This window comes from Malus domestica, chromosome 02, assembly GCF_042453785.1.
Source record: "Malus domestica chromosome 02, GDT2T_hap1".
Lineage (NCBI taxonomy): Eukaryota > Viridiplantae > Streptophyta > Magnoliopsida > Rosales > Rosaceae > Malus > Malus domestica.
The window spans coordinates 8,957,932-8,984,815 of record NC_091662.1 but is presented as its reverse complement, the minus strand read 5'-3'; the positions used below and the strand labels follow the sequence as shown (position 1 = coordinate 8,984,815).

General features: G+C 36.5%; 2 protein-coding genes across 2 annotated transcripts; one reads left to right on the top strand and one right to left on the bottom strand.

Moving 5' to 3' along the window:
- The first annotated feature begins 10,986 nt into the window (after nucleotides 1–10,986).
- Nucleotides 10,987–14,948, top strand: LOC103406994 (uncharacterized). Its single transcript, XM_029089963.2, has 4 exons — nucleotides 10,987–11,616; nucleotides 12,951–13,197; nucleotides 13,334–14,236; nucleotides 14,357–14,948. The coding sequence occupies exons 1-4, from the start codon at nucleotides 11,129–11,131 to the stop codon at nucleotides 14,429–14,431; spliced, it is 1,713 nt and encodes a 570-aa protein (XP_028945796.1). The 5' UTR covers nucleotides 10,987–11,128; the 3' UTR covers nucleotides 14,432–14,948.
- Nucleotides 14,949–19,262: 4,314 nt separating this feature from the next.
- LOC114822754 (DNA (cytosine-5)-methyltransferase 1) lies at nucleotides 19,263–25,065 on the bottom strand. The gene is made up of 2 exons (XM_070814907.1): nucleotides 24,768–25,065; nucleotides 19,263–24,035 (listed from the first exon to the last, which is right to left on the bottom strand). Exons 1-2 carry the CDS (start codon nucleotides 24,862–24,864, stop codon nucleotides 19,420–19,422), a joined length of 4,713 nt encoding a protein of 1,570 aa, XP_070671008.1. The 5' UTR covers nucleotides 24,865–25,065; the 3' UTR covers nucleotides 19,263–19,419.
- Nucleotides 25,066–26,884: the final 1,819 nt, after the last annotated feature.

The window sequence follows — 26,884 nt, the reverse complement described above, 5'->3', positions numbered from 1 at the left end:
AAAAACTGTCTCCAACCGAGGGCTAGGCCAGAGGGCTTTGGAATCTAGGAGGGCCCCACAGAATCGGGGAAGGCTGGAGGGCTGGCCAATTTTTTTTTTTTTTTTGAAGTGTTGGATTTCCGATCGGTTAGACATGAATAGTATAGAATATAATGAATTAAAGCTAACGGCTACTGGGATATTTATTAATTAGTATTAGTGTCGGTTATAACCAACACATATAGTTTGAAAAAAAATTGAATACAACGGTTAGCTGACTGCAGCTAGCCGTTGTATTCAATTATTTTTTTTTTTGAATTTAAACCTTTTTTTACTTCAATAAATATGGTGAAGCTCTTTCAATTCTTCACTTCATCTGCAATATTTCCTTCAATATATTTTTCAATATTTCCTTCATCTACAATATTTGTTTCAATTTTTCAATAATTTCCTTCAATATTTTTTTCAATAATTTCCTTCAATTTTTTTCAATAAAAATGGCCTCATATGCAATGAAAGGTAGGACATGGACCCGAAAAGAAGATGAAGCTTTTTGCAGGGCTTATAAATGGGTCTCGGAAGATAGTGTGAGGGGGATTTCTCAAATAAGTGAAGGTGTTTGGACTCGTGTGTCCAAAAAATACTTAGAATTCTACGAAGACACCAGTCCACCGAATATCCGAAACCACTAGAGTTCTTCTTCAAGATGGAAGAAACATCTTCATCCAAGTTTGAATAAATGGCATCAAGCACTATTAGCAGCCGCACATAGACATGCAAGCAGCGCCAATTACTATGACAAAGTTAGTGTTTTCACAATTTATTTTAAATGTTTAAGTATATTAAATTTAATTTCATGAATTAATTTCCTTTAATTTTTGTAATTATATTTAATTATATTACGTTTAATTTCATGAATTAATTTCCTTTAATTTTTGTAATTATATTTTCTAGGTACGCCAAGCGGAGGAATTGTATATGGAGGGCAACTCAAAACCTTTTCAGTTTCACGGTTGTTGGGAAATTTGTAAAGGGTGAGTGTTATATGAAGATCCACCTCAACATAGAGTAGATCCTTTGGGAGTGATGGGAGCTGCATCCTTATCTGTAGATATGGATGAAGATGGATCTCGTACCATTCAACAAATAAGGGTACAAAATCCGTCTCCGTCCGAAAGTTCTTTACCTAGGGCTATGGGACGAAACAAGGCCCGAAGGTTGAGGGAAAAGGGCAAGGCAAATGATGATTACGCCGCTCAACATGAAGTGGCAGCCTCATTGCAATTACTGGCGGAGCAAAATGCCCTTGAGGTGGAAGAAAGGAAGTGTAGACATGAAGAACGGGCCAAACAAATACAAGAAGAGATATATGATAAGAATATGGAAAGGAACAATTCGAATTACACTCCAATGAGTAAGGCCTATTTTGATAGAAAAAAAAAAGAAATTATGTCTCGGCGGCAGTTGTTTACCTCTGACTATACTCCTACAATGGCGGATGATGAAGATGATGTTGATTATGGATATTAAATTTAAGTCATTGTAATTTTTAAATTTAAGTTGATGTTGTTTTTAAATTTAGTTTGTAGTTTTTAAATTTAATTTGTAGTTTTTAAATATAAGTTGTTGTTTTTAAATTTAAGTTGTTGTTGTTTTTAAATTTAAGTTGTTGTAGTTTTTAAATTTAAATAATAAATTATGTTTAGCCCTTTGGCCCTCGGTTGGAGACGATTTTTTGTGACAGGGCTAAAACGAGCCATCTGGCCCTCGATTGGAGACGGAGGCAAATATGGCCCTGTATTGTTCATTAAAATATTAATATCTTGGAGAATCTTGGAAGGCCAGAGGGCTAAAACGAGCCATTTGGCTAGCCATCGGTTGGAGATGGCCTAATAGAGGGCAAGGCCGGCCCTGAGGATAGATGAGGCCATCTCCAACCGAGGGCTGAAGGCTCGTTTTAGCCCTCTGGCCCTCCAAGATTCTCCAAGATATTAATATTTTAATGAATAATACAGGGTCATATTTGTCTCCGTCTCCAACTGAGAGCCAGATGGCTCGTTTTAGCCCTGTCACAAAAAACCGTCTCCAACCGAGGGTCAAAGGGCTAAACATAATTTATTATTTAAATTTAAAAACTACAACTTAAATTTAAAAACAACAATAACTTAAATTTAAAAACTACAACTTATATTTAAAAACTACAACTAAAATTTAAAAATGACAAATTAAATTTAAAAACTACAACAACTTAAATTTAATATCCATAATCATTATTATCTTCATCATCCGCTATCGTAGGAGTATAGTCTGTCACAAACAACTGTCGTCGGCTCATAATTTCTTTTTTTTTCCTATCAAAATATGCCTTACTCATTGGAGTGTAATTCGAAGTGTTCCTTTCCATATTCTTATCATCCATCTCTTCTTGTATTTGCTTGGCCCGTTCTTCATGCCTACATTTCCTTTCTTCCGCCTCAAGGGCATTTTGCTCCGCTAATAATCGCAATGAGGCCCCCACTTCATGTTGAGCAGCGTAATCAGCATTTGCCTTGCCCTTTTCCCTCAACCTTCAGGCCTTGTTTCGTCCCATAGCCCTAGGTAAAGAACTTTCGATTTTAGTCGGATTTTCTACCCTTGTTTGTTGAATGGTAGGAGATCCATCTTCATTCATATCTACAGATGGGGATGCAGCTCCCAAAGGATCCACTCTATGTTGAGGTGGATCTTCAAATAACACCCACCCTTTATAAATTTCCCAACAACCGTGAAACTGAAAGGGTTTTGAGCTGCCCTCCATATACAATTCCTCTGATTGGCGTACCTAGAAAATATAGTTACAAAAATTTTAGGAAATTAATTCATGAAATTAAATGTAATATAATTAAATATAATTACAAAAATTAAAGGAAATTAATTCATGAAATTAAATGTAATATAATCAAACATTTAAAATAAACTGTGAAAACACTAACTTCGTCATAATAATTGGCGCCGCTTTCATGTCTACTTGCGGCTGCTAATAGTGCTTGATGCCATTTATTCAAACTTAGATGAAGATGTTTCTTCAATCTTGAACAACAACTTTCGTGGTTTCTGGTATTCGGCAGAATGGTGCCTTCGTAGAACTTTAAGTATTTTTTGGACACACGAGTCCAAACACATTCACTAGTTTGAGAAATCCCCCTCACACTATCTTCTGAGACCCATCTATAAGCCTTGCAAAGAGCTTCATCTTCTTTTCGGGTCCAAGCCCTACCTTTCATTACAAATGAGGCCATTTTTTTTGAAAAAAATGATGGAAATTATTGAAAAAATATTGAAGGAAATTATTGAAAAATTGAAACAAATATTATAGATGAAGGAAATATTGGAAAATATATTGAAGGAAATATTAAGAAATATATTGAAGGAAATATTGAAAAATATTGAAGAAGGAAATATTGCAAATGAGGTGAAAAATTGAAAGAACTTCACCATATTTATAGAAGGAAAGAAATGTTTAAATTTAAAAAAAAAAATCCAACGGCTAGCTGCGACGGCTAGCTGACTCAGCTAGCCGTTATATTAAAAAAAAATTCAAACTATTAGTGTCGGTTATAACCGACACTAACAGTAAATAAAAAAAATTGCCTATGAATACCTATTAGTGTCGGTTATAACCGATAGTATTAAAAATCATTCTTTAATGCTATCGGTTATAACTGACAACAATAGGAAAACTATAAAATAAAAAAAATAGCCAGCCCTTTGGCTCTTTGGCCCTTTGAAATTCCGTGGGGCCCTCCTAGATTCTCGAGCCCTCTGGCTTAGCCCTCGGTTAGAGACGGTATTAGGGCTATTTTCGACCATCTGACCCTCTGGACCCTTCGGTTGGATATGGCATGAATAGGAACCCACCTAGAGCTATCAATTTTTTTGTAAGTCTATATATATTCACAATTAGTAAAATATCAAAAATAAAATTATAGGCAATAATATAATTGTCCAATTTTTTTTTCTTCCCATTTTCTTCTTTTCCCTCACCAATGCAGTCCTTGTAGGTAGAGACCTAGCCGATGTAGATTGCCCATAATCCCCAAAACCAAGCCTCGTTACCATCTCATCCGGATTTGGATCCTCTCCTGAGCTAATGGAGAGGATCCTCCTGACCAGTTATCATGGGCCGTTGGATTTTTATCCAACGGCTACAAACAGGGGGTCCTTTTAAAGTTATAATAATTATAGCTATTGGATTTTTATTGAACGGCTCATGATAACTGGTCAGAAGGATCCTCTCCATTAGCTCAGGAGAGGATCCAAATTCGTCTCATTCCATGGTACAACGGGTGGATCGAGACAAGCCATCCTGAAGTGGAGAGTACGTGGTGGGAGAGCATGTGCGTTCGGCGAAGAAACCAGAAACGACACCACGTGTCGGCAATCTCCTTGGCACGCGATGCGTCCATGTGGACAAGCTGGATCCCAAGATCTTACATGGGACACGCCTTCTCTACCCTCCAACTTCTCATACACTTTCATCTCTTCCTATTTTGTGCAGTCACGGTTAAGTCACGTCAACATTTTATATTAATTTTTTTATAAAGATAATAAGACAAAAAGCAATAGTAATATAAAATGTTGACATGGCTTAACCGTGATCGCACAAATAGGAGGAGATAGGAGTGTATGAAAAGTACGAGGGTAAAGAAGCCCGGTCCCTTACCATGAGGGGCAATCTTGACCATATGGACATGATCCGGCATCAAGCTATAGCAATTGATTGGACTTTTAGATTTTGCTTATGGTTTGTTTTTTTTTTTTTTTGGCTCCCACTGAAAAGTAGTAGTGGTCTTCTTTCTTTGATTGTTTTTTCTTTGTTTGTAGATTCTGGGATTTTTTGGGTTTATGAGATGGATTGGGATTTTAGGTTTTCTAGGTTTTTTTTCTGTATTTATCGAATTTTGATGGCTGGTTTTGAACCAGTATCCTAATTTTTGTTTAAAATACTTTCACGTTCTGCGATTTCCTCTCAATCCTTTTCATTTGAATGAGTTGCCAATTTTGTAATTGGTTTTGGGGTGCTGTTTCTTTGATTTTGTTGGCATATTGTTCATAATAATTAGTAAATTTTCATATATTCTTTGATTGACTTGATTTGGTGGTAGTAATCAACCTAAAACCTGGAAAACTGAAAATATTCACATTTTTTAACAAAAAAAAATGTAAATGGACTCGTGGACCTGCCCCAAACAAGTCCGTTTCAAACAGGTTGGGTTAGGTCTGATTCCAAGTTTAAAAATTCTTACATCCGGCTCGGCCTGCCCATTGCATTTTAAAACGGGCCCAGCCTTATTCCTCCAAATTTGATGGCCGCGCAGGCATCACCTCCCACCGACCTTAACAATTGTGGTGAAGTTGCCCAAACTAGATGATCTAATACATTTGATTGGAAAAAGCTTCTTGCGGATGGTAAATCTTGAAGAGAATATAAAGGATTAGCAGCAGCAGAGAAGAACATGGAAGGTTTGTGCTTTAATCCCTCGATAGGTTTGAGTCATTAAATTATATAGGTAGTTTTATTCACAGCCCACAAATTTATGAAACCACTCCACATTAAAAATCCTACAAAATTCCAATTTTATCTTGATTTTTCTGAAGCTCACCCCACCTCCCAACAACGAAAAGAGAATGCCAGACATCCCAACTCGACAACAACCTCTGATTATATCCATCTCGGCATCGACGTTGCCGTAAATTCTCATTTCACTGGTGACAGCCCAATGCCCAACTGATCACCCGGAATTTCGCATTTTACAAAGTTCCTTGTTTCATACAAAAGCCAAACCTTTAAGCAAAACCCAAGCAACCGATTTCAAGTTTTTGGCAAATTTCAGACAATAAAATTTCCTATCACTGAACATCAGCAATCAAATGCCTCCAATCCACCGTATTCTTCCAACTCAATAAACTTGTTTACACACTAAAACCCAAGTCCGCAAACATTAAATACATATATAGACTTATTTGAATATTAACTACATCATAATAAAATCTCCTCGTTCTGTATTGCTTGTAAGGCAAGAAAACTCATCATGATTAGTATAAGTAAAGATACAAGGTCAAATGGTGAGGACACAATTCTAATTTAATGAAAAAAATTTATCCACTAACGCTATCATTTGTCAAAAACAAAAAACCAAAAATCTATAATACACTTGTGTATGAAATGCATGAACCATTTGAATTGTTAGCTTTGTATGGCTGTATGTTGACAGTTTCAGTCTAACCTTTCAAATATCAATGCATCTCGTACATAAAAGTATTATATAATAAAAACCCTAATATTTAGATTGCAAACAACTAGGTTTTGGGAAACTTCACCCTTAATTTTTACATATTTTGTTTACGGACTCGCATGTGAACCGACGACTCTGTAATATACGACAGAGAAGCAACGACGCTTTCATATGGGTAATATATTTATGTTGTTGCATCGGAGCTGTAAGCCAGCAATTTAAAAAAGTCAACAAGCGGAAATTAAGGTTAAGTTATTATTGGCTGAAAGAATACTAAATTTTATGTGCATAAATCTTTATTTTTGTGTTTCTAATGACTTAATTCAACGTATAAACTGTGAACTGAAAATAAATAGTGAATTTCTTTTTCATGAATTTCTGCATAATGTTCTTATTTTACAAACTTTTAGTAAAAACTGGAACTCGAAGAACAGTAAGACGTTAGTAAAGGGTTAATCATGATTATTGGATTTAAGGGGTTGAATTGTCATCTCTAAGTGTAACCCATACATCAGTTTTTTGGGAACTTCATTTTTATTAATTAGGAGCATGTGAGTTTTTTGTTTTTTGTTTTTTTGTTTTCAGTCAATGGTTTATTATTATTATTACTAACTATAATATAAGACAGAAGCAATGATGTGTAGTTATCTGATTAAAAGAACAAGTTGGTGAGTCCACATCCATGCTGATCCATCGGATGCCGTAAGCCAACAATTAAAAAAGTTAACAAGTGGAGATAAGGTTAAGCTATTATTGGCTGAAAGGATACTATTTTATGAATAAAATACTTTTGAAATGAAGTTGCCATGAAAATTCCACACCTTCAATTTGATCACATTCACATTGAAAGGCACGTATAGTAGGTAGGAAGAAAAGCATGAGGATTGATATAACAATAGAGAGCCATTGTCCATACCATACTGCATATTCCAATTCTTTGAGCGGCTCTTTTCTTTAGCTTATTTGGCTTTAATTCTCCTATGGCCAATCAAGGGATTTTTTCGAACTTAGGGAGAGCATATTGAAGTATACTCTCATGATCTTAATGTACTCTTTTTTCAAGTATTTATCAAATCTAGCTAAAATTTGACCCTTAATTTCAAAAATATCAATTTTTATATAAAAAAAATATTCATATATAGCCAAAAAAGAACTTCAAAAGACTTAAATGCCCTCATCTTGTATGACTCCTAGAATTTTTCTCTCCGCACCCAGTTACGCAGATGCCGTTTTTTCTGTTCTTTCATTTTTTTTTTCATGTTCTTCTTCATTTTTAGGGTTTTGATTATCTCACCTACAACTATGTACTCTTGCATAATAATCAATTGATATTCTCTGAAAATTTCATAGACCTGCAACCTCCGCATATTTTCAAAATAGAATTTTTCATGTCTTCTTTTGGATGGAAATCTCTATTATACGATTCTACGGTATTATGCATACATAATATTAATTTGGGAAACACACACTTTTGCATCAATCTAATTTTTGGTTCGATTGCTCCCTATAAATTCTAATAAATCAATTTCTACTACAATTTTTATACTTATAATGTGTTCTGGTTTCACAATGGTGCAGCTGACATACATTCATGGTGTTCGGCTTGTTCGACCAAGCATGCAACATCCCCGTGTGCCACTCCCCTCCTCATGAACAACGATGAATAAATTTAAAAGAAGGTTGGCTTTTAATTTTAGCTGTAATTAGGTTTTAATTTTGAGGGTAATTATATATATTTAAGTAGAATTTTGGATACATTTGAAATTCTTTATCAAAACTGATATTTATGAATTTAAAGGCTAAATTTTGGTTATTAATGATAAAAACTTTTTTTTTTCCTACAATTATAAGCACTTTTTTTCCATTAGGTTTTTGGTAACCTAATGAGGTTTTGATGAGACACATGTTCTAGTCATACCTTTGTGAGCTTTAAAGATCCTTCTAAATATGTGAATCATTGACATCCTGTATTAACTCACTTTTTTCTCCTTAAGTCTACTGGATTATCGTAGCAAGGTTTTTGTGAGATATTCATTTATATATACGCCCCTACTATGAAACTCATGTTAGCAATTATTATTAAAGACATGATGCCGCTACTTGTTAAGTTGTATACACTAAAGGGCGAGTGTTGTGAACATAATTATTAATTAGGAATGTGATTGTATAAACTTGAAGTAGAGTCTAATTATATGACAATTAAATTCTCATAGATTTGTATTACTTGCAAGGCAAGAAAACTCATTAAGATTACTATGAATAAAGATACAAGGACAAAGAATGAGGACGCAAATTTTAATTTAGTGAAAATGTTTAACCCACAAATGCTATCATTTGTCAAAAAAAAAAAAATTAGCTAAAATTCTACAACACACTTGTTTATGTGATGCATGAAACATTTGAATTGTTAGATTTGTATCTTCACAGTTTCAGTTTAACTTTTCAAATAAGTATTGTAATAAAAAGTTAAAAACCCTAATTTTTAGATCGCAAACAACTAGATTATATACTTTGTTTACGGAGGCGCATGTGAACGGAATACTGTAATATACGACAGAGAAGCAACGACGCTTTCATTTGGTTAATATATTTATGTTGTTGCATCGGAGCAGTTAGCAATTAAAAAAAGTCAACAAGTGGAAATTAAGGTTAAGTTATTATTGGCTGAAAGAATACTAAATTTTATGAACTAAGGAAAATACTAAGTTATTAAGTTATTATTGGGAGTAGTCATTCACAGTTTGATGGGTGCATAAATCTTTATTTTTGTGTTTTTAATGAGTTACTTCAACATATAAACTTTGAAGTAAAAATAAATAGTGCATTTCTTCTTTATGAATTTCAGCATAATGTTCTTATTTTACAAACTTTTAATGAAAATGGAACCTGAAGAACAATAAGATGTTAATAAAGGATTAATCATGGTTATCGAGTTTAATAGATTAAATTGCCATCTCTAAATATATCTCATACATTAGTTTTATGGGGAACTTCATTTTTATTAACTTAAGGACGGGCATGCGAGTTTTTTTTTTTTTTTTTTTTGGTCAATGGTTTATTATTATTATTACAAACTATAATATAAGACAGAAGCAATGATGTGTAGTTATCTGATTAAAAGAACAAGTTGGTGAGTCCACATCCATGCTGATCCATCGGATGCCGTAAGCCAACAATTAAAAAAGTTAAGAAGTGGAAATTAAGGGTTAAGCTATTATTGACTGAAAGGATACTATTTTAAGAACAAGGAGAATGCTTGAAATGTAATGAGAAGGAGACCATCTTCTTAAATCACATTCAGCAAATTCTTTTTCTTTTTTTTTTCTTTTTCTTTTTTTGAAATGAAGTTGCCATAATGAAAGGTGATAAGTAGGAAAATGCTTGGCAGGAATCACTTTTGAAATTAAGCTGCCACGAAAGTTTCTCTTCTTTAACTTGACTACATTACATGGTAGGAAGAAAAGCATGAGGATTGATATAACAATATAGACCCATTGTCCATACAATACTGCATATTCCAATTCTGTGAGTGACTCTTTCCTTTAGCTTATCTGGCTTTAATTCTCCTATGGCAAATTAAGGGAGTTTTTCAAACTCGGGAGTATTCTGAAGTATATTCTAATGACTTTAATGTACCATTTTTCCTATTAGGAGCAATTTTTTTATTGGGCTTTTGGTAACCTAATGATGTTTTGATGAGACACTTGGGTTAGTCATACCTTTGTGAGCTTTATTGATCCTCCTGAAAATGTGAAACATCGACATCCTGCATTAATTCACTTTTTTCTCCTTCAATCCAATGGATTACCGTAGCAAGGTTTTTGTGAGATTTTCTTTTTGATAGGCGCCCCTTACAATGAGGCTCTTTTTTTTTTTTAAGAACATCGACGGTACAAGAGAAATTTACTATGAGACTCATGCTAGCAATTATTATATCTACTGAGAACTGACGACACAACTCCATGCCCTAATCAAGAAAAACCCGATGTGACTACTTCTTCAGTTGTACATGCTCAAGGGCGATTGTTGTGAACAAAATTATTAATTAGGAATGTGATTGTATAAACTTAAAGTAGAATCCGATTATGATTTGACAATCAAATCCTCATAGGTTTGTGTTAATTGCAAGGTACGAAAACTCATCATGATTAGTATAAGTAAAGAGACAAAACCAAAGGGTGAGGACACAATTCTAATTTAGTAAAAAAAAATTCACCCAGTAACACTATCGTTTGTCTAAAAAAAAGTAGCAAAAATTCTACAATACACTTGAGTATAAAATGCATGAAACATTTGAATTGTTAGATTCGTATGGCTAGATCTTGACAGTTTCAATCTAACGTCTCAAATAGTAGTACATCTCATACGTCGAAGTATTATAGTAAATGCCCTAATTTTTAGATCGCAAACAACTAGGCTTTGGGAAACTTCATTCTTAATTTTTGTATTATATATTTTGTTTACGGACGCACATGTGAGTTTTTTTTATTAGTGTTACCTATGTGAAGTGAAGACTAACTGTAATATAAGACAGAGAAGCAACGGCGCTTTCATTGTGTAATATATAGATATATATATATATATATATATATATATATATATATATATATATATATATATATATATATATATATATATATATATATGTTGTTGCATCGCACGCCGTAGGCCAGCAATTAAAATACTCATCAAGTGAAAATGAAGTTGTCGGGGAAAGTTCCTCTCCTTCAACTTGACCACATTCACATTGGAAGGTAGTAGGTAGGAAGAAAAGCATGGGGATTGATATAACAAGAGTCCATTGTCATACCATATTCCACATTCCAATTCTTTGAGAGGCCCTTTTCTTTAGGTTACCATGCTTTAACTCTTCAATGGCCAATCAACCGGTCGCTTCTTCTTCCTCGCCTCCTTCATGGAAATATGATGTGTTTTTGAGTTTTAGAGGAGAGGATACACGCACCGGTTTTACAGATTATTTATACAACGCTTTGGTTAATAATGGAATCAAGACCTTCATTGATCGCGAACTTAGAAGAGGAGAAAAAATAGCACCAGCGCTCCTCGAAGCAATTGAAGAGTCAAGAATTTCTCTTGTCATATTCTCTCAAACCTATGCATCTTCATCGTGGTGCTTGGACGAGCTCAACAGGATTCTTGAATGTAGAGAATCAAAGCAACAAATAGTTTTGCCAGTTTTTTACAAGGTGGATCCGTCCCATGTACGAAAGCAAAAGAGTAATTTCGGTGACAAGTTTACAGAACTTGTGAGCAAATCCGGCAACAAGGAGAAGCTGCCCGTGTGGAAGAGAGCTCTTACAGAAATAGCAGATTTGTCAGGATTTCCTATCAAGGACGGAGAGTACGTACATTTCTTCCCGCTTACCGTGTATTTATATAGTTAATTTCCTACAATAATGTCATCAACTTAGTTTTGTGTTTCCTTTTTACTCTTTATATCCTTAGCAAGCGACACACACTGGACTTTATTAGTAAGTACTAGTGCATTTTGGATAAGAAACAGAGAAAAATTTTCAAGTACACTTTTTGTTAATACCGTGTAATTAATATTTATCTCTGTTTGTTTTTACATCTCTAAAATGGCTAAATCGCCAAAATGGTCCCTGAGATTTGCATAACTCATCACTTTGGTCCCTGAGATTCCAAATCGATAAAAGTGGTCCCTGGGATTGTCCATCATCCATCATTTTAGTCTTTCCGTTAAAAACTCCGTTAAGTATCCCGGAGCTCTTGGCCGGAAGTTTGGGCAATTTTCAAAGCTTCGTAACTCAATCATTTCTTAACCAAATTCAACCCATAATATATCAAAATGAAGATAGGAAAGTGTACAATAAGATTATACCTATTTAGAAACCCAATGGTTGCAGGAGACGGCCGGAAAATAGCCTCAAAGTTGACTGGTCCGAGCAAAAACTGGAAAACTAGCCGGAAACTGGGTAAATTTTAAACGTTCATAATTTCTTCAATACTCAACGAAATCAAGTGATTCAAAAAAGAAAATCATACTTCTCAACGAGACAAATATAATGGTACCTTTTTCAACTGCTAGATCTCCGTGGTTTGGCTGGAAAACGGTTCGAAAGTGGCTAACTTGAGACCAAGACAGCCACTTTCGAGCAATTTTCCGGCCAAACCACAACGATCTAGCAATAAAAAAAGGTACCATTCTCTTTTTCTCATCGAGAAGTATGATTTTCATTTTTGAATCACTTGATTTTGTTGAGTATTGAAGAAGTTATGAACGTTTAAAATTTACCCAGTTTCTGGCTAGTTTTCCAGTTTTTGCTCGGAACAGTCAACTTTGAGGCTATTTTCCGGCCATCTCCGGCAACCATTGGGCTTCGAGATAGGTATAATATTATTCTACACTTTATTATCTTCATTTTGATATATTATGAGTCGAATTTGGTTAAGAAACGATTGAGTTACGAAGCTTTGAAAATTACTCAAACTTTCAGCCAAGAGCTCCGGGACTCTTAACAGAGTTTTTAACGGAATGACCAAAATGATGGATGGTGGACAATCTCAAAGACTACTTTTATCAATTTGGAATCTCAGGGACCAAAGTGATGAGTTATGCAAATCTTAGGGACCATTTTGGCGATTTACCCCTCTGAAATATAGCAAAAAAAGATAGTTCACTGATTAAATGTGTTATTTGTTTTGAACTGCTAGCTACGAAGTTCCAATTATCAACAACATTGTTAAGGAAAGTATAGATCGTTTGAAAGATTCTCATCTGCGTAAGAAAAGTATAGATCATTTGCAAACTACATTGGATAGTAATGATTCTTATAAAGAAGAACCTTTCAAAGATATTCAAAGAGTACTTCGTAAAAGTTATGATGAATGGGATGATGTCGTGCAACAAGTTAGTTTGGATATGTCATACAAAGGCATGAGACAATTGAAGGGGTTTAAGGTACATACTTTAAATTATTTTGAACCATTATTTATTTACACATATATTTTATTTCCATAAAAAAAATATTCAAGTGTTTCATTATATTCTTTTTAAAGTATGTGATTTTTTTTTTGTTTTGATTTTGGTTTCACAGAATTCAGCAGAGTTTACATCTATGAATTTCAGAGGCTGCGAATTCTTAGAAAAAATCCCCGACTTATCCGGAAGCCCAAATCTAAAGCACTTGATTCTAAGTGATTGTAAAAGTTTGGTTGAGGTTGATGATTCTGTTGGATTCCTTGATAAACTTGTTTACTTGAATCTTAATGGGTGCTCTAAGCTGAAAAGGTTTGCAACAAGACTTGGATTGAGATCCCTTGAATGGCTTTATCTAAAAGGTTGCACAAGGCTCGGGAGTTTCCCAGAAATAGAAGAGGGCAAGATGAAATCTCTAACGGATTTGGATATACGACAAAGTGGCATAAGAGAATTGCCTTCATCAATTGAATATCTTACTGGGCTTCAAAGATTGAAAGCAAATGAATGTGAGAACCTTACAGGTACATCATTACATCATATATATGGGTTGCAAGATCTGATTCAAGTTCATTTCGGTAAGTGCCCAAAACTCGTGACATTTGGGAATCATAAGGTGAAGTTTGATGAAGTTTCATCTTGCAACTCTATCGCATTAGCCCTTCCCAACCTATTTGATCTTGATTTAGGAGGATGCAATTTATCTGAAAGTGATTTCCTTGTGCCTCTTGGTTGCTGGGCATTAGCAAGCCTTGATCTGTCGGGAAACAATTTTGTTAGTCTTCCGGATTGCATTGACAAATTTGTCAACTTAATGAAACTTAGATTGAGTGGTTGCAGAAGGCTTCGAAAAATTCCACAAGTTCTCCCACCAAGCCTATGTGACTTATATCTGGATGATTGCACATCATTGGAGAAAATTCCAGAATTGCCCCCGATGCTTGAGCATCTGGAGTTGACTAATTGCATTAAACTAACTGGCCATGAAGTGGCAAAGTTGAAAAACAATTGGTTGAATGAGGTTGCTCTCTCTCTTCTTCTTAATTTCTCTTGAAATGAAAATTCATTTTGTTAATACTTGAGATAGCATTCAGATCACAACTGTTAATAATTAGTTATCTATATCTTATTTAATTTGCAGGAATCTGAGCGTGGTGAATTGCAAGTTATTCTGCCAGACAATGAAGTTCAAAAGTGGCCCAGCTATACCCTTTGACCATCTTACAACCACTGAACATCTATCAGAAGATGAGTTTCGTTTTGAAATTTTCAAGGGGACACGTTATTCGAATTGGCTCTATCTCTTGTTCTTGGAGCACGAACTAATTATTTTGGTAATCTTTATATTCTCATCAAGGGAGTACAAAAGCTTGTACCATATTCATGGGATGAGATGAAAATCGAGGCAACTCGTGTGACTCAAGCTAGTGGATTTAGACGATCACAAGCAGCATGGAGATAATTGTCAAGTTATATTTCCTTTCCCCAACTCTGCACGCATCAAAGTTCAGCATTAACTTCTCCTTATTCTACTGTCTTGCGTTTGTCCTCCTATTTTCTTGATATGTTGGTGCAACCTTTTTCATAGACGGCTTTTCTGTTTAATAACTTGTCCTTGTTCTACTATCAAATCTATGCATTTCCGTACATGTAGTAAATTGTCGCAGTTAATTGTATGTATTATGTCAGGGAGGACACCGTTACCTAAATGCGTTACCTATAACTTTGGGATATATTGTGCTGTTTAGCGAAAGAGATTAGAATTAGTTTTGCTTTGTTTCTTACCAGGTAAGTCAGGTGCACTTTAATTTTTTGATTGTTCATTGTTACAGGTCGCTAACTAAATTTTTTTATGCAATATTCAATAGAGAGGGTTAAAGGTCTAAAAGCCAAAAGATGATCTGATTTGTTTTAAAGTATATCTTCAGTGGATGACTGAGTTACAATTATTTGAAACTCATTAGACCATTATTTAGCCAAAATGGCATCAAGTTGGCCAAGTGTAGCCTCCCTCTTAGTCTTTTTTTGGGGCCAAACTCTTCTACTGCAATAATTGGTTTGAATTTAATGATTATGATTGAAAATATCCAACGGTAGCTTAATTAAATTAATCAATAAATTTAAAGTATAAACTTTTTTTAATACATACTATATTATCTACACAAAGGAGTGGGGGAGTAGGCTAGTAATAATAATATGGTTCAAAGACCTCTCACTTACAAGTTTAAATTAAAACTAGAGGATGCTATGTTTAGCACTTCAGTTGGAAATTATATATGAGTATGGCATAATATTGTTCATTTAAAAATAATTTCTTGCATGACTATAATTTTGAACGGAGCTATGTTTAGTCCTTTCACTATAATTTTGAACGGAGCTATGTTTAGTCCTTTATGTTGGAGATAGCCTTTTAATAACGTTTTTCTAAACAGACAGTTTAGAAATTCTCCAAATTAATATTGTAGAAAACTTCATTTAGCCTTTAAAGAAAAAAACAATTTTAGACTAAAATCTTGTGTAAGATTTAAAATAATTTTAGTCCCTTAACTCAACGTACATGTTATCATATATTCAATCACCTCATATACTAATCATATTTTGATATTTTATTTCTCCTTTTCTTCCTAATTTTAATCTATTAATTATATTTAATCCTAATTTTTATTTCAATTCATAACATATTTTGTTATAGAAATTTAGATAAACTTTTTTTTTTGTATAATATATTGTGATTTTTAATAAAATGTGCTTCCATCGAAAGTGCTTTTGCTAAAATGCTTAGGAACATGAGTGCTTACGCAAGCATTCTCAAACGAGGATCGAGTAACACTTGCGCTTGAGATTTAATTGTTAGGTTTTTCCTCTTAAATTTTTTTTTTAACAAATAATATCTACACTAAGGAATAGAGGAGTGGCTAAGCCTCATAATGGGCTAGCAATAATGTGGTTCGAATCTGTCTTTGGTGAGAACCGAACCTAAAACCTCTCACTTACAAGTGAAAATGAACTATTAGAGGAAAATCATTAATCTTTTAATTACGACTTTGTGAAAATAATAAGATAAAGAGAATATTTAACCAAAAAAATCAGTATAACCTATAAAGTATTTGATTCCATTTGTGGCCAACTTTAAAGGTAATTTTGTGGCGAAATTGTAGCGGGTTTATTATTCTAAGGAAAAGTACAAACCCACTTAATACTAAGATCTAGCAATTTAATGGTATTTCTCTTTACTTGTAAGTGAGAAGTCTTAGGTTCGATTCTCACCAAAGGCGAATTTGAACCACATTATTATGGCTTGCCCAATGTGAAGTTTAATCAACTCCTCCACCTCTTTAGTGTAGATACTACCGTCAGCTCAAAAAAAAATTACAAACCTCAAATAGGGCATTCTAGATTAAGTCTGAATGATGCTCAAACAAAAAGGACTCCAAAACAAAAAAACAAGGTCAACTGAGCCAATCTAATAGCTACTATATCGACAGATCTTTAGGTGTGACAAGCATGAGAACACATCCAGCAGTCTAAGCTAAAAGGACTTTTGTCTCAACAACTTCATAAGCTACCTCATGCAAGATTCTGCACACAAAATTATCAACAAAACCGGTAATGGAACACTCTTTGCATACATACAGCGCCGATTCAAAGAGGCATAGCTAAAAAATAAAATAAAATAAAAATGTTACAGCTACAATAGGGACTGTGCACAAAATCACCAATGACTAGCGTTTGCATCGGGACAAACTGCACCAACGCCACCATATGACCGGTCCCAAATTCCTGTAATTTTGTCCCCATTAATGTTAAATTTATCGAAATGCCCCTAAAAAGGTACATGCGTCAGGTTAATACTATTACATAGACTTAGGGCTCCGACGCTTTCCAACATGTAGTTTTCGTCTGTTGAATCAACTACTTCAACCATTAAGTTTCGGACACCTCGTAGCATCTTCTGAACGTTCAAGGATAGGAAAATAATTTTTTAGTGCTGGATGCTTCAAGAAGATTTTTAATGAAATGTGGTTCTATCGAAAGTGCTTAGGAACACAGGTGTTTACACAAGCAACTTCGAATGGGGTTTGAGTGAACACTTGCGCTTGAAATTTGGTTGTGAGGTATTTGAGCTAACTACTTTTTTCAATGTTAATTGCTTAGAGGGTTACAAAATAACTAATTTTTTCTCTGAGACACACAAAAAAACATGTGTAAGTAACTTTGTAACAATAAAAAGATATTGGAATTTGGTGTACTATGACACACCCCGATCCGAATTTTAGTAGACACTAAAATTGAGGCGTATTGGCCATCACCCGGATGGATGATGAAGGCATGATTGGAGCATTCTCATTATCTGATCCATGCTTTCTCCTCATTTTCTCTCTCATCCTCCAGTTACTCTGAGCTGAGCTCACCACCCTAATTTCTCAATTTCCTCATTATCTTCTTCTTCTTCTTCTTCTCCTTCTTCTTCTTCTTCATCTCGCTTTGATATCATGAAGAAAGTTGTCTTCTTCTTCTTCTTCTTCTTCTTCTTTTTCTTCTTCTTCATCTCACTCTGATACCATGAAGAAAATTGAGATTCCACATAAAACCAATTGTCAATATGGGAAGTAGCTCAACTTACTTATAAACCCTTGCAAAATTTCTAATGTGACTCTTTTACCTTCACATTCTCACATACCCCCTCACGTGTAGCGAGTTTTCAAGCTAAACACGTGGACAACACAAATTGGGTGACATGCCGATCACGTATGTAAGCCTTTCTCTCTCCTCTCCAAATTCTTCATTACAATTTCCTAAATTTTTCGAGAAACCAAGCGGAGAATTAGGGTTTATAGAGAGAATGTATGACATGTCATGACATACATTTTGCCGACAACTCGCGACGCTTGTCATGTCGTGGCTAACAACGATGTTCTGGCGTGCCACGATGCAAGGGTTACCGTGTTATGACAAGCCATGCCAAAGCACAGAACGTCAGCAAAATGTATGCCATGATGCAAGGTTATGGTGTCAAGACAAGTAACTGGTAAGAACACATTCAATATCTAAGCTGAATATTTACATAACTTCTTACTGGTAAGAACACGTGCATTATCTGAGCTGAATATTTACGAAGGTTATTACCAGTAAGAACGCTTCATATATTCCTAGACACCTTTTTTTTCAAATTATTTCGTCGGTTTCAAATAAAAGTCATAATTGTGAAAAAAAAAATTTCATAGAACAATTTTGTCGAGCACCTGGTGGGCACTTGCCGATTCGTGCCGACATTTGCCAAAAGCTTACGCCAACGTATGTCGACAATTACTATGATCCATAAAGGCTTGTGTTAGTACAAAAGTGGCAACTCTCATAAAAACACCTAAGTTTGTAATATCTTATACTAGTGCATGTTTCGATTATAATTATTTTAGTTTGATACAAACATCACCGTTTATATCAGACTATCAAGTCATCGTACGAAAGAACGGACTGCTATACCTTTCAAGACGAACAAAAGGGTCACTAAATTTCGTAACATTAACATGAAAACCAAAACAAAACAGTTGGAAATCGAAGAAAGCAACACTTAATACAGGTACAAAACCTGTAAAAACTTTCTTGGAACTACATTGACAGACTCAAGTATGGCTAGGGTGTTATCTTTGCCAAATAAAGCTTCGAATGTGCAACTAAAAGTTCAAGAATCACAGAAGCCAATGTATATTCCGTAGAGTAGACATATATACATACTAGAAAATCTCTTCTTTTACTTTACAAAAGTACAACTCTCAATATACACGATAAGACCAATTGGATAATCAAGCACCACTCAAAAAAAAATTCTTAAATTGGATAAGAAAGCCAAGAGCCAAACTGGTTCAATTTTGTTTTGTTGTTCTTACTTTCTTGGTTCCATTTTGTTTTGAACCGGTGACCTCTGTCTCTGGTCAAATTTGAACCAAACCGGCCAGTTTATTTCAGTTGGACTTTTTTTTAGCCCACCCATGCCTGTTGGATATTCAGAAGGCCCTATTCAGAAACAAGATAAAAACAACAAAAAATTATGAAAAATACCTTTCTTTATTGAAATTGAAGTCTACAATTTCAATGGCCAAGTAAAGAGCCAAAGCATATATAAAGATGAAAGACAACATCAAACTGGTTTTTTGGCAACGAAACGGAACAACATATTACAACTTAGAAAACCAAGACCACAAACTACTCCTGTTCCTTGTTCTTGCTGTTCACTGCTTCCTTGAGTTTTCGTCCCAACGCATAGGCCAAAGTAGGAGGAACTGCATTTCCAATCTGCCTGTGCTTGTGAAGAATGTTGCCCGAAAACTGGTAGCTATCCCTGAATCCTTGAGACCGAGCGCATTCCCGAACTGTCAGAATCCTGTCCTGGTCAGGGTGGAAGCACATTCCCACCTTCCCCATTGGTTGAGGATCTGTGATGGAGGTTGGGAAGTTGCCTTCCCAGTCAAGCCTTCCGAACAGGCCCTTCCACTGATTGTGGCGCTTGGCTGTGTTGGGAAGGCACCATGGGATCAAGTCAACTATCTGTCCAGTGGAGAGCTTCACCTTTTCGTCTGGAAGACATTGCCAATCAGCGCCTGGCCGCTTTGGAATCCTCTGGCATCGAATGAGATTCAGCTCGTTCATTTCTTTCGAAATGTGCTCAGTCAGAACAGCCATCTCCCCTCGGATTTTCTTCTGGAACCATGATATGGGGTCGCTTTCGTACTCCAGATTGACCTTGGATGCTCCATTCCCTACAGCTGGGAGATCTCCAATTGTGTCTCTGACAGTTATGGAACGGAAAGGAGCCCCACCTGCAGTACTTCTAACCGCAGAGTAATATGAGTTCCCTGACAATGAGATCTTCAACTCCGGTACACCAAAGACATGCATTGGCTCTGGCCACTCTGGGAGATTCTCATCTGGCGCAGCTGCCCATATGAATGCTCGCTTTCGTGACTGAGAAACTCCATAAGCTCCAGCTTCTAGAATACCGAACCTCACCTGGTAACCCATCTCAAGAAGTGAAGCCACAGTCAGACGGAATGTCTGTCCTTTGTTGAAAGACACAAAGTTCCTCACATTCTCCAAGAGGAAATACTTTGGCCGGAAGTAATCGGCAAAGGATAAAAATGCCAAAATCATTTCACACTGAACTTTACTCCAAGTGCTTTGGTTGAACCTATTCATTCCAGAGAAACCCTGACACGGAGGTCCTCCATTGATGAAATCCACTTGCCCCGGCAGTGGCAGATCATTCTTAACCTTCTCATCAAGTGATTTAGCCAAATCAGCAGCTTCGGAAGTCGAGATGCAATCATCTGTATCCCCGCATTTCTCCATTACAGCCCTTAAGATCACATTGCAGTTATTGATAAACACCAGTGACTCGGGATGGTTCAGTTTGAAAGCATCACCAGCAGGCTCTTCGTACTCAATTGCCCACTTGGTTAATGAAATGCCAGCCTGACGCAACCCTTCAGACAAGCCACCACACCCGGCAAATATATCTAATGTGGCTAGACGTTTCTGCACAGAATCAGCTCTCTGTTTCTCAACTTCTGAAACATCTCCTTCTTTGCCTTTCCCCTTCCTCTTCCTAGATTCCACATCACCACCTACTGTTGAGTACCTCAGTTTGATGGTCGCTGGCAACTGCTTGATAGACCCATTAGAAGGATCGTACAGATACTCACAGAAGAAGGTATGCTCGAAAGTGACAGGAGCATTGCATACTGGAAGATCACTCTTCTTTCTGACTTCACATTTTCCTTCTATATCATCAACCGTCACAATGTGTGTTTCTTCACTGTAGTAGACCTCTCTAATATCACAACCGTATGCCTTCTCAACCGAAATGTCCTCTGGTCTGAAAAACCTTCTAACTTTAACCTGGGTAGATACTGGTCCAGGTCGTTTCGATTCCTTCGTACCAATTATCTCCAGCACTTGGCACACAACATAAGCTTTCAGTCCCAAATTTCTACCAGCCTTGAAAGTTTCAGTTTCCATCCTTTCCGTAGAAAACAAATGGGGACTTACATAGACATAATCGTGAACTGAGTACTCGGCTCCCCTGTATACAAAACCAGTCTTTGATGAATTCACTTTAAAAACCTCCTTGGCCTCTTCAGCTTCGTTCACTTTGCAAGAGTGGCAGGCACCAGAACCCAGACCCATGGTATCACGGGAAAGGCTAAAGAAAGCACCTTCCTCAGGGCAATACAAGCTTTTACAGTAATATTCAGTTGGCAATCCCTTCTTCTTCCTATCTTCTGCCCTTTCTCTATCTCTTCGGCTAGCTTCTGCATTCTCCTTCCTGTATTGATGCCCCCACGGCATTAATTTGATATCCACAACTGCTGTCTCTTTAACATCCTTTAATGCCAAGTTTGTGCACTCATTTGTCAAAAATACCTCCCTCTCATTGGCAGTGTTGCCAAGAACAGTCTGAGACCCTCGCTCCATCAATCTCCCATGGAACATTTTGCTTCCATTTCTTGTTTCATACATATACTCAACAAAATAAATGGCAGGAAGTTCATCTGATCCATCAAGTTCTACCAAGACTGCACCACCAACAGAAATTTCATCTCCATGAAGACTGGCACACTTATAAAGAGCTTCACCAGAACACGTTGTTCCCACAGACTCCCCATCCCACAGAACCTCCTTGTTGTTGGAGCATGATTTAGTTTGTCTTGAAATTGAACTACGCTTCTGGGCTTGTTCCGTTGGATTATCTTTCTCATCATCTTCATCCTCTTCTACATCCTCTTTTCCCTCCTCTTCTTCAACTTCCTCCTCCTCTTTCTTTCCACCATTAGTTTCCTCTTCATTCGAATCTTCTGGAGAATTATTTAAATAGTACTCCCCCCAGATTCTGTTGATCAGCTTTGTTGTTGTAGCCCGCATTGCCTTCTTCTTGGAAACCACAGGTCCCATGGATGCCCTTGGGTTCAAGTTTGATCCACTCTTCTCCACAAGCTTCTTCTTCTTTACCAACCATTTAGTATGGTGCCTCTCCTCCATTTTGTTTGAAAGACCAACCACAAATGGACACTTTTTAATCTGCGCATCAGGAAATTCTGAAAACAGTTGCAGTATTATCTGTCCATGGACAACCACATATCTCTCAACAAATGCTGGATCGGAAGAAATGTAAGCACAGTGGTCCTTTGGAAACCCTGACAATCTCTTAATAACATCTGCAAAAGAAAGTCGTGCTACTCGACTTTGCTCTTTCAGCAAAGTGATTATGCTTCTACCGACCTTTGCTGTTTTCAGAATTGGTTCATACCACAGAGCATACTGCTTAGATGGCTGTCCAAGTCTGTACCAGGCCAAATCTGTTCGGATTGATATTGAGACCATTGATGCTCCCAATTCAATCATCCACTCCTTTATTGCACTCAAGTAAATCGGCATTCCATCAGCATCCTGTGCTCCGGGACCACTTGAAGAACCATCAGAATCAAGAGAAAAGCCGCTTCCATCATCTGCAGTCATAACCCCAGACCCGAAAATGGTAACATCAATTTCTGTGCAAGGTTTCATCGGAAGAAGTTCCAACGAAATCAATCTTGAGTCTGAATTGTACAGACTCCAATTATGAAGCATGCTTCGAGGAAGGTCATCAGCATTTAAGATATCATAGTCATTGTCAAAAACTATGAACTCGTCAGTTTCTTCAATGGAAGTCTTGTAATAAGCAGGTAGAGGATAATCGTTGGCAATTTCATCTTCATTGATTTTGATATAGTATTTGCTCGACAAAGAGGCAGAACCCTGACGTTTTTTCTGTTTCATTGACTTCCAGTACTCCTCTTCTTGCAAAAGTCTTGCCAATTTTACATCATCATTTTCCTCAGCTTCAACTATGGATGAACCGGATGCATTCAGAACAGTCTCTCCATCTCTATCTTCTGAACCAATCTTTAGGGTACCACTTGAACTTGCTGGTTTTGATTGGACAAAACCTCCACAGTTTCTGCTCTCATCTCTAAGGGCAACAAGAACAGGAAGCTCTGCAAATGGCTGATCATTCTTCTTTGATGCTTCCTCCAAACCTATCAGTTGATCATAGATAAACTCGCCTTGAGATACAACAAATTCTTTGATAGCTGCAGTACCAGAAAAGAATTTGCTTCCACTCATTGATCGAGCAATGCCAGCAAGTAATTCATCAAGAGTGGGGTCAGATTTGGATTTTGACAGCTTTTTGTAAACCTCTATGCAAGCACGCGCTTTCTCAAAGAATTGATCATGGTACTTCCTATAGGTGCTGGCAGGTTTACGACAATCATAATCAGCAACATCAGTTGAGAGCCATATCACAGGAGAGCCCTCTTCATAACCAGAGATGTCCCAAGATTCTATTCGCCCAAAACCTTCACATCTAACACCTCTTTGCTTGTCCTTGTCAGAACTTTCATTCAGAGGCAATATAGTACCAGATATAAACATGTCAGCAACTTCCAACATCTCAACGGGCTGGGGTGACCCACTTTCATCATGCACAATAAAATCAGTCAGCCTTCTGTTTGGGCGCGCCGCATCTTGGTCCTCGCCACAAGTCAGGAGTATAGCATCAGTTTCTTGATCCACTACTCGATCCTTCTTGGTTTCAATAAGATTAGACTTTTCAGAAATATGAACAGACTTCTCCTTAAAGTCTGCACATGCAGCAGCCCGCTTGGGCATTTTCCGAGACCTGGAAGGCTCTTCAGTGTTCTGAGGCAAATCTCGCTTCTTAGTTTTAGAGCCGGCAGGTGCGGCCTTTTGGGAAGCTGGTTTGCTCTTCTTCTTCGTCGTTCCTATTGCAAAAATAAAATTTGAGAAATTACACAAAAGAATTACAAACTGAAAAGTGAAATCAACACCCAGGCCAAGATTTGCCTCAACCTAGACATATACATGTGCAAGACAATGGAGGAGGATCCAGGTACTAATCCTCTAAATTGATTCGGAAACTGGATCAAATCCCAAGAAGAATAAGACATTTAAGCAAACAAAATCATGAGAAAGCTAGTTAACCGGCATTTTACGGGTCCTAATAAAGAAAATGAAATGTCTGCCTTTGGCTTTGGCTAAACTCATCATAATGAACTCATACTACCATAAAAAGGGCATTGAAAACTTGAAATTCATAGTCATATATATCCATATTTACAAATACATGATACAATATAATGCCGTAGTATGTAAAACCTAAGGTCTCGAGTCCGATTTCCCCTTCCTCAATATCGCTTGTTAAAAAATAAAATATTCAACATCGGTTTTTTGTTGGACCAAAAATTCATATTTAACAACAGAGCAGTACAAATCTAAAACCCCCAAATTCATAAATTCGCAACACAAATGAACAATTTAAAAAGGGCAGTCTAAATCTAAAACCCCCATAATTACAACCCAGAATCATGAATTCACAGCACAACAAAAATCGAAAGAACAAAAATTTTAACATCAAATCAAGAAACCATTTGACTCATATAATCTAAAGCATCGAAAGAACAAGAATCGCATGGGCTAATTAGGGATTTAAGTACCTGAGGAAGCCGAGGACGGTGGCTTAACCCCATTGGCACCTTTGGTCTCCAAGACCGCCGCTGCTTCCGCTGCCTCAGCTGCCGCGGCGGAACCCATTTCTCCCCTAATCGCCAGCGAAACCCTAGAATTCAGAGAATGGGGACAGGACAGGAGAGAGAGCTCTCTCTCTATCTGGGTGTATTTATTGCCGTTTTGAAACGAGTACGGATGAACACGTATAGGCGGGAAGATGCAAGTTTTCGCGCGCTCTTTTATGGAAAACAAGGAGGGAAAATCCCTACATTTTCACTTCTTTTTTTGTTTTTTTTGTCCAGGTCAAGAGATTCATAGTGCTTAGGTGCAGTGACTTTTAGTAACATATTGGATTTTTTTTTTTAAAGGTTAATATCAAGGATATGTACGGAGAATCAAATAGCGGACCGAACTGAACTTTAATCCCGTTATTATGAATATAGATATAACGGGCCGAATTTTAATTTGGTTATTGTATAAACTTAAATGATACTGTGAAGTTAAACCTCTACAATTGATTTGAAGAAAATGAAATCCGCCATCTATAGAAAGTGGGGAAAATGAGTTTTAGAAGGTTGGTTAGTTGGCTGGTTAGTGAGCTGATCCATGCATAAACTTAAGAATATTCAGAGCTGATATCCAATTTTCGGATGATTTTTAGTGGATGTGGGAAGTGGAAAAATTAGCTTCAACTAATCGTTAATGTACAAAGAAACCATGTAGAAAACATTGGAGAGTCTATTTTGTGATTTTAAATTATGAGATACTATATTTTATGAAATTCCAATATTAACCTCTTTTTAATGCAAATTACTTATCTAGGTATTGCAGTAGGTACGAAGTAATACGAAAAAGATGAATCTCGAGTTTTGAAATAGAAAAAAAAACGTCAACTAGTAAGAATCTGACCATCCAAAAGAGAAATCACAGTTTTTCTTATGAAGTCAAACTCGAGATTCGTAGCGGTCACACAAATACCTAACAACTAATTAGTTATTATTACTCTGATGAGATTGTCACAAGTGTCAAAAAGTAAATTCGCATGTTAATAGAGAAGTTTAAAATGATATATCATTATCCAATTTTACTAGCCACCCAGATTTATGGTTGACAACTGAGAGACATTGAACCTAATAACTTATCGAGCATATCCAAACATTTTGCTCAGGGCCAGAAGCCGGACACCAATTCGGCCCATGTCTGCATATACTTGAGATAGTTTGCGGTCTTGTGCCAATGTGAAGCCCAAACATGGTATGGGCTAACTAGAATCTCAATTGACATCACAATCTCACACCAAACCGAAGCTCTAGGCACGGTCCTACCAAACTTACAAGTAGCCGTGTGTCCATAAATGAGAAAATATATGGTAGGAGAAATTTTTCGATGCACCTAAAACATGTATGAATTAGGTGATATTGAAAAATAATAGTGGGACATGTCAACTATGTCGTTCACTTATATTATAACATATGTAATGTACTGTTACAGAAACACATGAAAATTTCTAATTTGGCAGAAAACTTCGGTGTCACGTCCCCCATCTAGTCAAGAACATACAATTAGCACTTCCTTGCATTTGTGTTATCAAAATTGACTCGCGTATAATTTGAATGCATGAAGTCTCTTGCGTGTCTCTTGAGCAGACATGTAACGTGACATCGAAGCCCCTACCCCTTAATCTCTATATCATGTTGGAGAGCCGCCCCAAATAGTGGGTTGTGTTGAAAAGTTGCCGAAACCATTGGTTCCCCAATTTGGTAATTTGGGTGACCCATTTATTTGCCAAAAAGCTTTATAATTGAGTCACGCTTTCATCTCATGTTTTTCATGTGGAGACTTGGGCTTTGAGGCACATGACTGTACGCTCTTAGCATCATTGCATGGAGTGGAAGGAGGTGGCTTAGGCTTTGTAGCTCAAAATATGTACCCCACTTGAACGGCTAAACCAATCATCTCATCAGTTGGAACTTGTAACATGTTAGCTTAGCTTTCCTATTACTTTTTGCCTTTTTTTTTATTTCTTTTTTAATGGAGAGAGTTAAGAGAAGGAAAGGGCCTCATAACGACTTCCCATAGGCGATTCAAGGAATTTTCCATTATT

What these genes read in the sequence shown, in the direction of transcription:
- LOC103406994 (XM_029089963.2), top strand. Translation starts at nt 11,129, where the DNA reads ATGGCCAATCAACCGGTCGCTTCTTCTTCCTCGCCTCCTTCATGGAAA. An exon ending in GACAATTGAAGGGGTTTAAG is followed by an intron (nt 13,198 to 13,333) that starts GTACATACTTTA and finishes TTGGTTTCACAG; the next exon opens with AATTCAGCAGAGTTTACATC. An exon ending in AAAACAATTGGTTGAATGAG is followed by an intron (nt 14,237 to 14,356) that starts GTTGCTCTCTCT and finishes TTTAATTTGCAG; the next exon opens with GAATCTGAGCGTGGTGAATT.
- LOC114822754 (XM_070814907.1), bottom strand. Translation starts at nt 24,864, where the DNA reads ATGGGTTCCGCCGCGGCAGCTGAGGCAGCGGAAGCAGCGGCGGTCTTG. An exon ending in ACCGTCCTCGGCTTCCTCAG is followed by an intron (nt 24,036 to 24,767) that starts GTACTTAAATCC and finishes TTTTTGCAATAG; the next exon opens with GAACGACGAAGAAGAAGAGC.